The 17622-nt window shown below is 39.8% G+C and overlaps 1 protein-coding gene across 4 annotated transcripts in view; it reads right to left on the bottom strand.

The window, feature by feature from the left end:
- The window catches only part of AHCYL2 (adenosylhomocysteinase like 2), a 187327-nt gene that overhangs the window by 38497 nt on the left and 131208 nt on the right, over window positions 1–17622 (bottom strand). For 2 of the 4 annotated variants that reach the window (XM_040259613.1, XM_040259616.1), the window contains exons 2-4: window positions 8920–9031; window positions 1024–1167; window positions 472–572 (exon numbers count right to left, since the gene is read on the bottom strand). In XM_040259613.1, coding sequence (XP_040115547.1) covers window positions 472–572; window positions 1024–1167; window positions 8920–9031 — 357 coding nt within the window. The remainder of the gene's footprint in view (window positions 1–471; window positions 573–1023; window positions 1168–8919; window positions 9032–17622) is intronic. The other 2 variants (XM_040259614.1, XM_040259617.1) reach the window with 1 other exon arrangement.

Genomic DNA, 17622 nt, shown 5'->3' with positions numbered 1-17622 from the left:
GGAGCCCTGAGAGCCTTCCCCTGAAGCCCACCTTGCCGCTGGACTTCTAGCTATGTAATGTAATGAGTTCTTTTATGTATAATCCAGGTTGAATCAGGTTTTCTCTTATTTGCAGCTGAAAGGAGCCTACACAGACATGCTGGCTAGAAATGACACTGGAAGGGAAGGCAGGGGCAAGCAGTAGAGAACGGTGGAGAAAGAAGAAGTTTGGGAATCAGATATGTTGAAGTTTAAATCTTGATTCTGTGGTTTACTAGCTGTATAACATTGGACAAATTACTTCAACTCCCTGAGCCTCAGCTTCCTCATTTATAAAATGGAAACAGGAATATGTGCTTTTAGAAGGCCATTATGAGGGTTAATGAACTAACACTCGTTAAGCTTTTAACCTAATGCTTGGCATGGTGCAAGCCCTCAATAGCTGGTGGCTATTATTAACTATTGTTAGGTGGAGAAAGGAAAAGGACTCACAGCAGTCTGAGCAGTGATGTGTGTGCAACCCACAATCTTGGCACCGGCCAAAGGTTTCTCTCCTTGAGCTCTCTTCCGCAAAGCCATCAGTGCTGGCATTTCTGAAAAGACCCAATACACACACAGCAATATTAGAGAGGGGGGATGAGAGTCAAAGAATAAACAGAAAAACAGGTACTCTCTTAAGATAAGACCCTTCCCAATCAGGTTCTCTGTTATACTAGTTTTAGGTTTTTCAAAGGATCAAGACGCTGATTTTTCTGTTATAAATCCTCTGGGATTTTCAGAGGTAAATACTTCAGTGTTTGAGTCATGTGTCTCAGTCCCCTCATCTAGTCTCTCTCCCTTCTTTGTACGGGGGTTCCTTCTAGACCCACTATAGTTTACTCTTTCTCTACAGTGTTTTCTGAACTCGTATCTCTTTTGTTATAAGTTTCCTTCAAAATCACACTGACATTTCACAAACTACTAGACCCCAGGATGTAAAAGGGAATTAACATAGACAAAAAGACACAGGCAACTCAAGAAGAAAAAGGTGGTTGCTTTCATTACCTTGCTCAGCAATTTCAATTTCTCTTCGTCCAAACTCTGCCTGTTTGATGTTCTTGACACAGAAGTCACTGTTCCCCTTAGAGTTCTTTTGCTGTTTGTCTCTAGGAGAGGTCTCATCATCAGAGCTATCTGTATATGAAGCCGCTGGAAAGACAGAATAAAATACCTTCAGAGGAAAAAATGGCTTCCTCCCTAACCCCAAACCATGGAGTGAACTGAGGCTCTTTAGCAATCAGCACCTTGTAAATGTACATGTTTAGGAAGCACTTAAGTGGCACTGAGGAACTGTCTCAGTCATCACCTATCCACAGTCATCACCTATCCACAGTCATCACCTATCCACAGTCATCACCTATCCACAGTCATCACCTGTGGAAAGTGCTATCCACAGGTCAGAAAAGGAAGCTGAGAGAAGTTGCCAAAGATATTCCTCCTGGGTAGGATTAACTTAAACTCTAGGGCTATCTTCAGAACATGCACAGGTTCTTGAAAATGAAGAAAGAGGCTATTCCACGGTAGCAACAGGTTCAAAGTCTTAATTCAAGATGATGGTGATTAACCTATGGGTTTATGGGATCCTAGCTACCCTTCTCTGTTTGCTGCCTAAATACTGATGTAATTTGTGTTTTAGTACAGTAGCTGAACAGATAAGACCTAGAAAACAAGGAACCCATGAGAAAATAATTAAGAACCACATAAAAAGTACTTGTCTGACAAAACAGAGCCTTCTTTTTCAAGACTGGCTCTGATGAGGCTGAACTATGCCTGTAGACCCAATTAGACATTGACAATGAAGTATTCAGTGTGTTCTCCCTTCTTGCTGGCCTTAGTAGGTCCAGCATTAGGCATTTGAGATTCCCAAAGAAGCAGATAAATCCTCCTTCAGTATAATTAAATGCTCTAGTGACTAAGCCATTTAGCAATATACACTAGAGGGTGGAAGGTCCAAGACTTCTGACTGTGGCTAACAGGCAGCTATTGCTCTTCCCACGTTTGAGGTCTTTTTAGTCTTCACAGAATTCTGTAGTTACTGATCACTGGCTGGCTGATTTGAAGTAATTTCTTTCTTTGATTTATATTTAAGTTCCTGAGGATTGTTTCCTTCTAAGTAGTCCTCAAGGTTTTGGGGTGGGGGTACATAAAGCACTGTCCCTATAATATAAAGCATTACACATTTCTCAATGAGATAAGAAGTACTTCTTTCACTTTTATGGGGAGAAAGTGGCAGAAGTTCAGAGCTCCTAGGGTTGCCTGATCTGCTTATATCCAGAGAATTATGGCATTTCTGGGATTTCTTAGCAAAGGGTCTATCTCTGGGAGGGCTGGAAAAGGCAAGTCTGACCTTGCCCAGTTAATCAAGCATGGTGCTACATAATGTCTGGGCAGCAGGGACCCAAGTGTCTCTCTTGGAGCTGGAACACTGCCCTAGAGCAAAGTCCTAACACAAAGCAGCAAGAATGAACATGGGCACCAGGGGAGGTGAGAGAATCAGTAAATCCCCAAAGGGATTTTGTTCTTGAAAGGAGCTAATCTGTACAAAAAGTCTATAGTTCTCCCTCCTAGGGAGTAAGAGCTCAAAGTACCTTTGGCAACAGAGCCCAGAAACAGTTTCCTGGGCAGTCATCTGTTTCACCAATCAATACTCAGAAATGGCTTATGAGTTAGAAGCTTAAGGGAACCAGGCTTCTGCCCCCTGAGAGAAGAAAGATAAATATAGCCATCCTAATCCTGATCTAAGTGTATAGGAAAGTTGCTTTTGAAAGAAAGTGTTCACATTCACAATATCCTGAAATGTCAAATCCTTTTCCAGAGCCATGATGATTTTTATGCTTTTTATTTGTTCTGGAGTCAGAGAAACTTTGCTCTGGTTCTGGGTATACAAAGCAGAGGTCATAACAGAATCTGGTGGCTAATTCATTCATGTATTCAGTCTCGCACTCAATCAATTTTTATTGTGCATCTACTGTGTCTCCACAGTCTAAGCGCTGGAGATACAAGATGGATATGGATTGTCTTTGCCTTTACAGGGTTTTCAGTCTAGTAGGTGAGTCAGACATGAAATAACTCATTACAGAATTAATTATTTAGAGTTGTTCTTTCCACATGGTTGCAATATGTGCTATGAAAAAGACTATATAATAGGCAGACATGATTTGTCAGAGTCACGTTGTTGAGAAAGATTTTCTAGTACGTGCATGATCAGTTGTGTCTGACTCTTTGCAATCCCATGGACTGCAAGGCCTGCCAGGCTCTTCTGTCCATGGAATTTTCCAGGCAAGAATACTGAGTGGGTTGCCATTTCCTACTCCAGGCATCTTCCTGACCCAGAGATCAAACTCGCATCTCTTGTGTCTCCTGCACTGGCAGGTGGCTTCTTTATGCTTTTATTCACTAACAAATATAAAATCTTTCAGGGTTCTTACTTAGCTTTAGGATTTTGAATGGGAAAGGAATGACATACATACAATATTATTTAGCAGTTTCTTTTTTTCTACCTCCGTCATCTATCAATTTACCCAAGCAGCAGGTGGTTGGCTGGCAGTGATGATAAAGGTTGAGAGTGAAGTCCTACTCTATCTAGAATAGCTCTCCTCTCCTATGCCTCTTTGGCTTTTAAGGATGAGCCAGGTGGGAAAAGTCAACCAAACGGCAACAAAACCTCCAAAATTCTCCTTTCAGAGAAGTACTCAAACTTTTTCCAACTCAAAGAAAAAAATTATTATACCATTTCCCTTTTCTAAAAGAAAAAAAATGGTATTTTCTTTTCTTAACAGTTTTCAACCAGTTATAGTTCAACCACTGTTTTTCTTTGAGCCAAAATGGATTTGTTTTCAAAGAGCCCTTCACACAGATCTTTGTTGTCTAGACTGTACTAATATGTGAATGCAAAATGGCCAACAGACCTGGACTTAGAGAGGGGTATTTTTGCAAACACAGTGGAAAGATTATTCCTGAACTAGCATAACATTTATTTTTTGAATTTATAACTCATTTCTGCCAGTATATTTAAAGTAGCATATTCATGAAAATAGTTGAGATAGCATTCAAAATTCTTCCTAGGAAAATTTAGAGAAATTCAACACACATGTACACATATGCTTAAACAGTTTCTAAAGCATTTGTAATTGTCAGCACACTCTGAAGCCCAGGGTCATAATTTAATTAAAAATGAACAACTGATAAGAAAATAACCTAAGTGAAGTACAGGTCTGAGACCTAAGCTTTTACTTTACTTCTAATTGGTTAAGTGACTAATTTTCAATTTATCCAACCGCAAAATAGGAGGTATAACACATCCTCTCTCTCCCATGCTCTCCCTTTCCCCTAATTCCCATCAGAAGAATCTTATGAATAAATGAGATAATCACAAAAGAAGGGTTCAGTTTCTAGGTGGAAAAGTAATACAAAGTACAAAATAACTTTATCATGAGATGTTTTGTTTCATGATATCTCAGGACCAAACATAACTTGGTGAATCACTTATCCACAACTGACCCCATGGAACATGCATATATATGTTCTGTGGCTTAGACTGATTAAGCCTTTCCTCCCAGCAGCTGTGATATTGTGGGTTATTGCCAAGAGAAGAAGAGACTCCGGGTCAAATTGGTCCTATTAGATTATTTTAAATCAGGTAGTTCCTCCTGGGCCCAGTCTAGTCACTTGGTAACTGAATAATAGTAATGACCTGTGTGTCAAAGTGCTGCAGATTTCACTGATGAATAACTTTAGAAATATTTGAAAAGCCAGGTTAGCAACCAAAATACAGAGCAACAAAACTCTGTTATTTGGAAAAAATCTGAAAATACTTCAAGCTTTAGAAGAACCAGTTACTGTGAACTAAGGGACTTTAGTCCTCTTTCCTTATCCTTAACCAATTAACTCACTGCCAAGACAGCTTTTTCAGAAATATATCACCGAGAATCATTTGACTTTCCAGAAAAGTTGCTTCTATTCATTTTTTTACAAGGGTTTTGCACTTACAGAAAGTTTTTAGAAGTCGTTTTTTAATAAAATTTCAAGGACTAATATAGCCCTTTTCAACATGGGTTCCACTAGAATTAAGCCCTACTGTCTTGAAGCATCGATTGAATATATGAATAAACTTCTCTCCTATACATCTAGAAGGGAACTAGTTATGAACCATCCTTTTCTATGTTCTGCACTTCACAGGAGGAACCCAGTTGAAAAGGCTGGAAGGCATTCCTAAATAAAAACTTAATATTAGGATCTTTAGGAAAGAAGAGGGGGCCACAACCTTAGTAAGACTAAGTATCTTCAGCAAAACAAGCACTTTGGATAGGAAGGTACCTTTTTTTGAAATGTCATAAACCTTCTTCTAACTTTTCACATACATGGAGTTTACCAGAGGTCTATTTCCTTTACAGGGATGTCAAGTAGTATAATAAGAATGTCTCTGGACACCCTTCCCCAGTGTTTATTTGTTGAGCACCTCTCATGTATCAAACACAGTTCTAAGTGGTGGGAAGAAAACAACACGAAAGAGATAAAAATCTCTGCCCTCATGGATCTCATATTCAAGTAAGGGAAGAAAGACACAATAAATTATATGTTATATGATAATAAGTGCTATGGAGAAAAACAGAGAAGGAAAATTTGATGACAGGGAGTATTGGGTGGGGTGACTCTACAATTTTAAAAGAGTAGTCAGGATAGGCCTCAATGAGAAGATGATCTCTGATTAAGAACTGAAGGAGGCAAGATACACAGTGAGGGTATTTTAGAGCATTCCAGGCAGAGAAAATAGTAAGTGCAAAGGACTTAAGGCAGGAGAGTGCCCAGCATAACAAAGTAACAGTTTCAAAATAACAGAAGGACAGCACAACTGGAGTGAAAAAATAGCTGAGGGAGGAGGGAAATTTGGAAAATTAGAGATGTGATTAGAAATATAACATGAGGGTCGATGGTATAAGGCCTTGTAGGCCACTGTAAGAACTTTAGCCCTTAAGAGTGAGACTGGAAAGCCATTGGAAAGATCTGAGCTAAGAAGAGATACGATCTGACTTATTTTTAAAAAAATGAATCTGGCTGCAGCATTGAGAACAGACTGAAGAGGAGCAAGGCTGGAACTCAGCAATTCAGTTTTTAGGACATGGGAGGGTTGAGATACCTGTAAAACATCCAAGTGAAAGGACTGAACAGACATTTGAATATCTGGGGCTAGTGTGCAGAGAAGAGATTTGAGCTAGAGATAAAATTTGGGAATCAAACACCAATACGTGGTATTTAAAACTATGAGTCTGAATGAGTTCACCTGAGAAGAGATAAACAGAGAAGGGAAGAAGTCTAATCAATCAATCTTTGGGGCTTTAACAATGTTAGTTTCTATAGTCAATTAAATTATAACATATGCTGAAAATGGGTTCCAAGTTCTTATTGACATGCACTTGCATATCTTCTCATATTTAGAAAGCTGTGAGTAATTCTGTTATTCCTGGCTTTTCGTCTGATGAGTATGAAGCTTTTTCTGTATCACCTCATTTAACTTTCCCATTGCCTCTGCTACAAGCATTGCAGGTGTCTGTCAAGAGTTTTCCCGGATCACGCAACAAATCACACATTGATCAAAGCCTAGAAACTAGGTCTGTCCTAACTCCCAGTCCAAGACTCAAGGCAATAGGCAGCCCCATCCATAGTTTGTTTAAAAGGGTTTGACAATTGCTTATGTGGGACAAAGACAAGGTACCAGTGTGTGTGTGTGACACAGCTGCAAAAAAAAAGGAAACATAATCTTAGGTTTCATTCTAAAAGCACTGAGTTTATGGAAACAACACCTATTATAGATTATTTTGGACTATACCTAGAATATTATATTCATAGGCATATATTTTTAAAAGGACACTTAGTCTGGAATATAACCAGATGAGGTTAACCAGGACAGTGGGATGCCCCCCAACTCAGGCAACCAAAAATGAGGATTTTTATTTCTAAGTAAAACCTTTAAATCTCAGAGGTTGTATAAGAACTTATTGGGAGCAAAACTATTAGATTAAGCAAGGGTCACCCTATGATCTAAAATGCTCCCAAAGAGGCTGGATAGCCATTTGTCAGGGACACCACCAAGGCAATTCCCGCATTCAGTGGGAAGTGAATAACTGATCTTTTCCAAGTTCCAGGATGGTTTGATTCCATGCTCCTGAACTTAGTATCCTTAAAGGAATACATAAGGTTTTACTACAGAAATGGCAATGTCACATAGTTCAACCTAAAAGGTCTGACTTTTCCAGGCTGACATGAGCCAGTATCACTCACCAATGAGCAATACCAGGCAACTATATGTTCACTTAGAAACTAAGGGCATCAAACTCACTCTTCCCTATGTACATCAGTTCAGTTCAGTCGCTCAGGTGTGTCTGACTCTTTGCGACCCCATGGACTGCAGCACGCCAGGCCTCCCTGTCCATCACCAACTCCTGGAGTCTACCCAAACTCATGTGCATTGAGTCAGTGGTGCCATCCAACCATCTCATCCTCTGTCATCCCCTTCTCCTCCTGCCTTCAATCTTTTCCAGCATCAGGGTCTTTTCAAATGAGTCAGCTCTTCACATTAGGTGGCCAAAGTATTGGAGTTTCAGCTTCAACTGAAACTATCTACCTATCCCTACATACATAGATACTTTGTAATTATCTTCCCTGCATATGGGGGTTCTGTGGGAAGGTTTTCTCTGCAGGAGCATAGATGGAAATACCGATCCAGTGTGTAGGGAAGAGATTGAGCTGGAGTTAAAATTGAGTACTGTTACTGTTTAGTTTCAGTTTTTAGATAATATGCACAAACTCAAGTGTTTAACTTGTACATACTCTTTTACAATTTACATTTTCACAATTATTACAATTTCCAGAGTTTTATTACCTGGTTCATGAATTTTCAACAGCTATTAAAAATTACCTAATTTATTTAATTATTTATCTTTCTGCTGGTTCTTTCAGCAGAATAAGATAGTTACAAAATTCAGTAATCCCTAGGGATTTACATTCTGTGCTTTATATTATTCAGTTATGTGGGGAAAAACATAAAAAAAGAAATGCTAATATTAAGAGTGTAAATAACAATTTATTCAACCTAAAAGTTACAGTGTCTCAAACTAGCTTTCTTCAACTTTACAAATACTACTTTCCTATTTGTGTGAAAAACAAAATTTTAGGTCATGATTAAAATTTTCTAATGAATATTACTATTTATAATGTAAGAGGTAATTAGGGCAAACATTCAGCTTCCTACCACATTCCTACATAAGAGCAAAACAAAATGGCTCCAGATTAGATCGGACACATACTAGGCACTGCTGCATAAATGGTTACTGGTGACAAGGGATTCACAAATTCATCCTCATCTGACATTAAATGGTCACTCAGGCCTAGGATCCATGTATTGGACTTAACTCACTGCCAAGGAAGGAAGGAGTAACAAGTAATACAATGTCACAGCTTAGAAGAGAAAGTGAGGGGCTCTTCACTAGCTACAGTGATTTCACCGTTTCTCAGGGCATTTAAGATTTCCCAGTTGGAAGGATGAAGAAGCCCTCTTTCATTTTCAAAGAGGAGAAAAAACACAAGCGTTCACACATGCTGCTCAGTGAAGGCCAAGGGTGAGCAACATATCCCCACCCTCTGAATAAATCAGACTCAGTTTCCTTAATCACCTTCTTCTGTCTTAACTGGAAGAGCATGCCTCTATTAAGCTCCACTCTGAATCCCCAAGAGAAACCTAAAGATTCCACCTAGAATTTTGGTCTAAATTTCAACTGAGAATGAACATGTTTATGTCAGAGCACAGGCTTTGATTGTGCTTAATTAGCCTTAGATAGACAGGAGGGTCCATTGATCATACTTGATTAGCCTCCACAGGTGGGTCCAGAGCAGTTCAATCCTCACCTGAGCTGTAGCTGTCAGTCGATGACTGGGAAATCGAACGAGACAGAGAGCGACGTCCAATTTTGGTGGGACGTTTATTGAATTCTTGCTTCTGGTCAGCAAATTGGATCTGCTAAGAAAAAAACTCTAGTTACATAAAGGAAAAGAACATCCATTTTGAGATACCAAATCAATGCTTGCAATATAGGATCTTACCTTCCCTCACAGCTGATCTGTTTGTATTGACCCACATATGGAATCTTAAAAGACTCGTTGGAGAAAATGATTTTTCATTCTTCTCTGTTTCTGTCAAATTTAAATCCTTGAACCACTCTCTGACTATCTATCTTTTGTGATAAAAGGGAGAATGGGATATTCTGATTAAAATAAATAGTTAGAAAGTTGAGTCATACTCAGCAATCCTTTCTATAGTTTCACTGAAAATTAAAACTGGAAAGAATCATTGAGACTATCTATTCCAATCTTCAGGCTTCCCAGGTGGCTCAGCAGATAGAATCCACCTGCCAAGCAGGAGATGCCACAGACTTGGGTTCAATCCCTGGGTAGGGAAGATCCCCTAGAGTAGGAAATGGCAATCCACTCCAGTATTCTTGCCTGGAGAACTCCATGGACACAGGAGCCTGGCGGACCACAGTCCATGGGCTGCAAAGAGTTGGACTCAACTGAAGCTACCGAGCACGGACATACACATTCCAACCTTTTAAGATACGAAACTATAAGATTAAGAAAGGCAGAGTGACCTGCCTTAAGATACTCAGCAAACAGCATGGTATAATGAAAAAAAAAAAAGCTTTCTATTCATACAGACCTTTCTGGAACTGCATTCAAACCCTGGTTATGCCACTCATTAGCTGTATGATGTTCATCAAGATATTTTGTGACCCCCATTCTTCTCACAAATACAACAAAGATGAAAGTATTTCCAAAGTTTTAGAGAGGGTTATACAAAACAATGTATGTAAACTGTGAAACTCAGCAGGAGATTCAATTCATCCCTGGCTCCCCAACTCCCACCACTACAAATTTTCTGTTCTCATAACTCTTGCAGGTAGTCACTTTAGCTTTTCAAAGGCTTTCTAAAATGCATCAATTAGCTTTTCAGTACTAATAAGTAAACATTAATTTATTATTTTTATTGTTTGGTATCACAATAAACTAAAAGCTACAAGGTTGATAACTTATTAACTATAACAGATGTAGGAGTAGATAACTAGACTGAATATGTATAAACCTCAATACTCTGGAGGCTGCATTTTGGACAATATCTAATAATGACTTTCTTGCAATTTTATCTCTTTCTCCTACTGTTGGGAGTTCCAGCTGATACTTTATAACACTTTACAAGTCAAAGTTTGTATCATTAAGCAAATATCTTTTCTTTTTCTACTTCTCTAATTGAATGTTTGCATAACTGCTTAGATTATTCTGGATCCAACTGGCATGGAGGTGGGGAAAATCAAAGATCTGCCAACTGATTCTGCCTTTCCTGATAAAAAAGATGGTTGCTTACATGAAAGCAACAACTATTGGCTACATTTCCTGCAGTTAGAGGTAACTATCAGACCGAGGCCAAATCAATTAGCATGCCTTTTAGGGGAATTCATAGCATTGTCATAGCTATTGTTGTTCAGTCCTGTTTGACTCTTTGGATTGCAGCACGACAGGCTCCCCTGTCCCTCACCATCTCCCGAAGCTGTTCATAGCTTTAACAACCAATAAAGCCTGCATACTACTTTAGAGTTTGCAAACTGCTTACAGCAACAGGAAAATTCACTAGGTTAGAAGCATTTCTCAAAATGAAAAATAGCGAAATTAATTATTTTACTAAAATAGCAATTTATTCCAAAAAGAGAAAGTGCTCTTTCTGTGTACTCCCATGGAATGTACATGAACTCCCATGTACTTCTATCATTGTACAAACTAGGCTCCATAAAGGCAGGAGCTATGTATATTACTTATCCTCATATCCTCAGATACAAACCCCTGACATAACAGTCAACCTTGTGTCAAAACAATGAACCTTACCCTATCTTCACAGTCTGTACTTGACTGAATATTAAGTAACCATAAATCAAGTCTAAAGTTAAAAAAATTAAGAGGAAAACAAAAGTCAGGAAGGGGAGGAACGTGAGTAAGAAGATGAACAGGGGAGTAGCCGTCAAGCTCAAAACCTCAGCTTCCATTTCACCAACCTTGTTCAAGACAATGATATATCTTTATTCTTTTTTAGAAGCCCATCAAGGAAAATGAGTCTTCATTGACTTTCCAAAGGCCACGATAAGTCCTTAATTTCAGCAGAGCCTACTTTTAAAAAAGCGGAACAGACAGACCAGACCCTGCCTTAGATATATACCACCCCCTCCCACCCACACACCACTAGTGGGGGCCACTCTACTCTAGATTTGTAGGATTGGAGACGGTGGGCACAAATCCATCTGTTGTTTAGTCACTAAGTAATGTCCAACTTTTTGTGACCCTGAGGACTGTAGCCTGCCAGGCTCCTCTGTCCCAGGCAAGAATACTGGAGTAGGTTGCCATTTCCTATTCCAGGGGATCTTCCTGACCCAGGGATTGAACCCCAGTCTCTTGTGTCTCGAGCACTGGCAGGCAGTCTTTACCTCAGAGCCTTCAGAGAAGCCACATACTCATTTATCCCAACAACATAGCCATCCAGCTGCACCATCATCTTAAACCAGTTTCCTTAAACTGAGTTCTCTCCTCTATTAAGCTCCTCACTACTTACAGTACTTCCTCCCACCTAGGTCACGTTTCGGCTTTTTTTTTTTTTTTTTGGCCATACCTTGCATGGGATCTTAATTCCCTGATCAGTGATGGGAACTGTGCCCCCTGAAATGGAAGTACAGGGCTCTAACCCCTGGCCCCCACTAGCCCACCAGAGAATTCTTGAGTTCAGGCTATTTGGGGGCACTAAACATTAGGCTGTGTAGGCTTTCTCCACTCAAAGACATAGGGATCTAAAGCTTGTTACTTGTCAGACACTACCTCAACTTTCTTTAAGACAAAAGAACATTAGAAAGAGGCTAACCACTTATATAGCGTAAGCTATATAATTTCCCCAAGAAATAAATGTTTATCTTTTATTGACAACCCGTCATCCCTGGTGCCCACCTCCCATCAACAATTTAAGTGCCATTACATTTTTCACTCTTACTTGTAATACAGTAATCTCCCTACCCCAGTTGGGGTACCCTGGTAGATTCTACCCCTAACTCTTCTACCTTAACTGAAATCAAAAAGTCCTTTACGGGACCCCTCCTTATCTGTTTCAGAGAAGACTGACTCATTCCAACAGGCTTCAAGGCAAGGAAGGGAGAGAGATTGTAGAGGAGCAGCTCACCTTATGCCAGAAGAAGGGATGAAAGCAGGAAAGAAGGGGAAAAGCAACTGGCCTTTTATAATAGTGGCTATAGCGGCAGCAAGACTGGTAAATAAGAACTTAGCCTCACCTGGGCTTTAATCCCAGAGTTGCCATTGACAATGTATTTCTTCTTGCTGCTCAGCATAATGACATTACCAGCCCTACAGCCACCTCTCCAGTCCAGGGACCCTTGTGGCTAGGCCTTTAAACTTTCCTCATCAGCAATTCTGTTGGCTCTGGTTCCAGCTAGTTGTGTGCGTGCGTGGTGGTGGTGGTGGTGGTGGTGAGGTGGGGGTTTGCCTTCCCTGGAAACCCTGAAGCAGCTCCAGCAACCCCTCCAGCAGTAGAGCCCAATTAAATAAGGCATTTCTGTTAGTGGTTCATCAGCCATTCCTAATTCTGGTGGCTGTTTTGCTTTTATTTTTTTTTTCCCCCTAAACACCTAATTACACGGATCCTCTGACCTCTAAACCTTAACAAGTCCCTTGACAAGGCCCAACTTGCACGCGCATAACAATAGCTTATTTATATAACTGGTGCACTTTTTTTTTTGCCTGCTATAATTAACTTGCTAATTAGGTTCCTTTTTAACCTTACCTCCTCCTTTTCCAAGTCAGATGACTTCAGTTAACCTAGTCTCATTAGAAAAAAATTAACTACAGAGGCACTAAAGCAGTGAGGAATTTATAAAAACAGTAAGAAAAAATAAAAAGGAGCCAAGTACTCATGCAGGCCCTAACCTACACTCTGTGGCCTTGTGTTGGTCACACTGGGAACACTGGTCTCAGGTCTGTTACCAGGAAAATCAGCTTCCTCAGACCAGTGCTCTACTCTTAACTGTGCACCTTTTAATGCAGGTTTTGACATCTGCCCATCTGAGAAGTGTTGCTGATTAAGTGTCCAGTGATCTGCCTGCCTTTTTCAAAAACTGTTTCGTGGAAGGTGCAACTACAATAGGGAATTTCCTATTTCCTCGGAGCCCCCAGGGTCATAGCGACCTTGTTACATATCAAATAGTCAAATGAAGGGGTGGCCCTTCTAGGTACACAGAGCGATACACACAGAGGAAAAGGAAACCGAGAACTGCCAGGAGCCCAGGATGACAAAGAACCAAGTACACATATACAGGGAGTTAGAAGCAGTGGGCATGTAGTTGAAGAAAATACAAGAGCTAGTTGGTGGAGACTTTTATGCCACGATAAATCCGATAACTTTACAATTCATAAAAATATTCCACAGAAGATATAAAGCAAAACTGCGCACAAAAGTGACTCCCAATTAGTCATGAAAAGATGCTATGGGCTAATGCAGTGAGTGACCAGTGGGCAGACAGGAGCTGGAGAAGTATAGTCCCGGGAAGGTAGATGGACCAGATGAGAAGGGTAGGAGAACAAACCACGGACTATCTATCTAATAAACAATAATGCACCATGCATTTCTCCAGAGACCATTTCAGTTTATCTGCTTGTTATTTTTAGTAATTTAATATTGTGGCTCATCTCCAAGATATGGGAGATTGACCCTAGAGAGAACCAGTAATTTATTTTTGAATTAGAATAGATGATTAAGAAAGGGGCTTAGTGATGCTGACATCTGCATGCCACCAGATGTGTCAGCAAATGGAGGGGAGGTTCATCATTGGAACGTGACCCTTGGAAATGTCATATCGACAGCGCAACAGAAAACCAGAAAATCCTGGTCCACTGCACGGACCAGGAGTGAGGCAATCTGATTGGGTTAGTTAGATCCCAGCAGAAGTCAAAGATCCTTCCATGTCTAGTTTAATTCATTCTCTGCTTATTTCCTCTGGTTTTCATAATAGATTGTTATCTAATACATACTGATCTCCCCATTAGAAGACAAGTCCTCTGAACCAGGCCTCGGTTGTGAATCATTTCTGTATTCCCCCCAATGTCTTCCAGATGAAAGTGAAGTGTTTGCTCAGTCATGATTGACTCTACAACCCCGTGGACTGCAGTCCACCAGGCTCCTCTGTCCATGGAATTCTCCACATAAAAATACTGAAGTGGGTTACCATTTCCTTCTCCAGGGGTCTTCCATATAGATGCTGTTAAGATGATAGCTTTGGAAATTATTTGGAATTGTTCACATTCTTTGTAGTTATACCATTTTAAATTTCCTAACTATACCACTCTAGCATTCTTGCCTGGAGAGTTCCATGGACAGAGTAGCCTGGTGGGCTACAGTCCATGGGGTCACAAAGAGTTGGATGTGACTGAGCTACTAACACTTTCTTTTTCACAAAATTCCAAATGTGATTTAAAAAATATGAGTGCTCTCTGAGCACAAGAAAGAACATAAAATGATAGATTCTTTTTTTTTTAGGATAATCTTTATTTTGAGAGAAAAGGTCCCTGGAAGAACAGAATAAGGGGAGGAAATTAATATTTATTGAGCCTACTATGCACAGGCCTGTGTATCTGTTATTTCTATTAAACAGTATAATAGTCTCAAAAAATTGGCATCATTATCCCCATTGACAAATTAGGAAATGTACTGAGAGAACAAATGATTTGCCTGAAGTCTCACAGCAAGCAAGGGGTACTAGAAAGTGAGCCTGTGTTTATGTCAGAGCCGAAGCTCTTTCTACTATACCAAACCTTGTGATACTGATCTAAAGATCAAAAACTTCCCTGGTCCTAATTCAGGGTGTACTCAGCCCCACCTCATCCCTCTTAATTTATCTTGCTGTGTTGTGCTTAGTCGTTCAGTTGTGTCCGACTCTGCAAATCCAGGGACTGTAGCCTGCCAGGCTCCTCTGTCCGTGGGGACCCTCCAGGCAACAATACTGGAATGGGTTGCAATGCCCTCCTCCAGGGAATCTTTTCAACGCAGGGATCGAACCCAGGACTCCCACATTGCAGGCAGATTCTTTACCAGCTGAGCCACCAAGGAAGCCCTAATTTATCTTAAATTTATTTAATTTAAAATTACTCCTTAAATTTACTTTCTTATTGGATTAGGTTTCAGAAAGGATATCATCCCAGATTATCTTGAGGCTCTGATCAAACCACAGTTCTGAAATGGCTAAATCATATAAGAAACTGAAATCTAGCAGTCTTTTAATTAGCAATTTTGTCCAATGTCACTACCAAAAATTGAAATGGAAATTAACTGAACTAAGAAACAGCTATTCACTGTCATCCATGACAATCTTGGTCTCTTATTCACAATTTCAGGAAATGAGACACACCAGTATTTTTCTGCTTGCTTGATGAGTCTCTAATCTGCTCCTCCTAACCAAGAATATGCACCCTAGTATACTCAGCTGGTTCCTCACTCAGATGAAAAGGAACTCCTGGTCTAATGCCTTGAGTTTCTGGGCCTGAGCAAAGGGAGCTGCAGATCTATACCAAACACAACCAGAAGACATTTTAGATTACTATTACTGGAAAAAAGCCTTACCACTTAACAAGTTTATCTACCAAAGTAATTCTCAAATTTTAGATACATCAAAATCACCCAGAGGGTTTATTAAAATGCATTGCTAGGCCCTGCTCCAGAGTTTCTGATTTACTGAATCTGGGTGGGGCCCAGGATTTTGTATTTCTAACAAGTTTCCAGGTGATGCTGATGCTACTGGCCCGGGGACCACACTTTAAGAACCACTGCTGGAACACTCCAAGCATGATTAAAGTCACCATAATTCTTAACTCTCTCCTTAACCAACCATGTTATCCTACCTATGGCTGTAACCATGGAGCATATTCATAGGCAAAAAAAAGTTATTTCAAAGATCAGAGAAAGGAATGAGGTGATCCTTTCTTTATACACAACATAGGACATAAAGAGAACTGGATCTAATTCTGATTTCCACAAATTAAGGCTAAGAATAAATGATTAATGCATTTAAAAAAATCAGGACTCATGGGGAGGATAGAAGATCTATTTACCCTACACAGGAGCACATCAAGAGAAACAAATTAATTCCTTTTCAAATACATAAAGTAGTACTACAAAGAATGGTGATCAGTGGTTCCCTCTCTGTATCTCCATTTCTTAACATTTCCAGGGTTACTGAACATCTGTAATCCTGATTTGTAAAATAAGAACAATAACACCTACTTTGTCTGTCTCAAGTGTGTGCTGTGAAAATAAAATAACGCATGTGAAAAGGTTTTGGAGGTGACACACTGGTACACAAATATAACATATTAACATTTCTATTTTTTTAGGTCCAAATTCTTCACCTAGAGTCCATGGATGTCCAGATGCTCTAAAACAAAATGCAAAAAGTTTGTGTATCTATTTTCCTGGGGAGTCAGTCCACAGTTTTCATCAGTTTCTCAAGTGGGTCTCTGCTTTAAGTGTCAATTCTGATCCAGAGTTATAGTGAAACTAACTCTACTACCATTTAGCAGATACCTTAAAGGTTTTCGTCCCACTTCTAAGTAGATAAGGCTCAAGCATTCTTAGAGACATTGCTCCCTTCCAAGCCAAATGAGCAGCTGGAACAAATTCTTCAACTATAAAAGGGATTACTTCTAGCCAAAAGAAAATCAGGTAACCGGCTGGCTGGGTACTCAATCAAGAAAGTGAATCAGATTTCCTTCAGAAAAGTACTAGGTACTACAAAGAGCTTAAGTGGGAGGAGGAAATATTAAGATGTAGAAACTTAAAAAAAGGTTACTGCGGATCTCCATGCTCATAAGAGAGGAGGTATTTTCACCTACCTCTAGGGACTAAAAATTTCTCAGGGGAAGTGAAAATATATTAATAAGGACAATCTTTAAAAGGATGAGTTTCCCAATCTTTTAGCAGTAAAACTGCCTGAACAAGCTATACGAAAATAGCTGGGGAGCAGAGACTTTAGCAGTTTTCCAGTGATGGAATAGTAACTCGAAGGTCTACTTGTCAAGTCTCAAGACTGTTCTTCAGATTTCGTCCTGGCTTATATCCCTGCTAGGAGTCAGAGATGTGAGTACTGTCAGCTGCTGTTTGTGCTCTTGAGTCCTATCTTCTGAGGGATATGCCAGTCCCTTTTTGCTACAGATCATTTATAAGAAGGGAGGTATTGTAATCCACCTTTTCTGCTAAATTTTCCCCATGAAAGAAAGTTTGACAGCCTTGTCATATTTCCTTTGGGGGCAAGGATAGTTCTCAGCGGAAAGTTCATTACGTTAATATGTAAACTGGAACAGGAGTCATTTGTTAAAATCTTTCTTTGATCGAAATTTTGACCCAGTGTGATAACTGGTGCCAGGGTTTCCTCTTGGAGATTAAAAGGTACTCCAGCATGTCACAGGTAAGGTCTGAAAATCTATAGGCAGTATGCTAGAGAATGCTCAGTGGCTCATTTTGGT

This window comes from Oryx dammah, unplaced genomic scaffold (assembly GCF_014754425.2).
Source record: "Oryx dammah isolate SB20612 unplaced genomic scaffold, SCBI_Odam_1.1 HiC_scaffold_18, whole genome shotgun sequence".
NCBI lineage: Eukaryota > Metazoa > Chordata > Mammalia > Artiodactyla > Bovidae > Oryx > Oryx dammah.
This window is presented reverse-complemented; position numbering and strand designations above follow the sequence as displayed.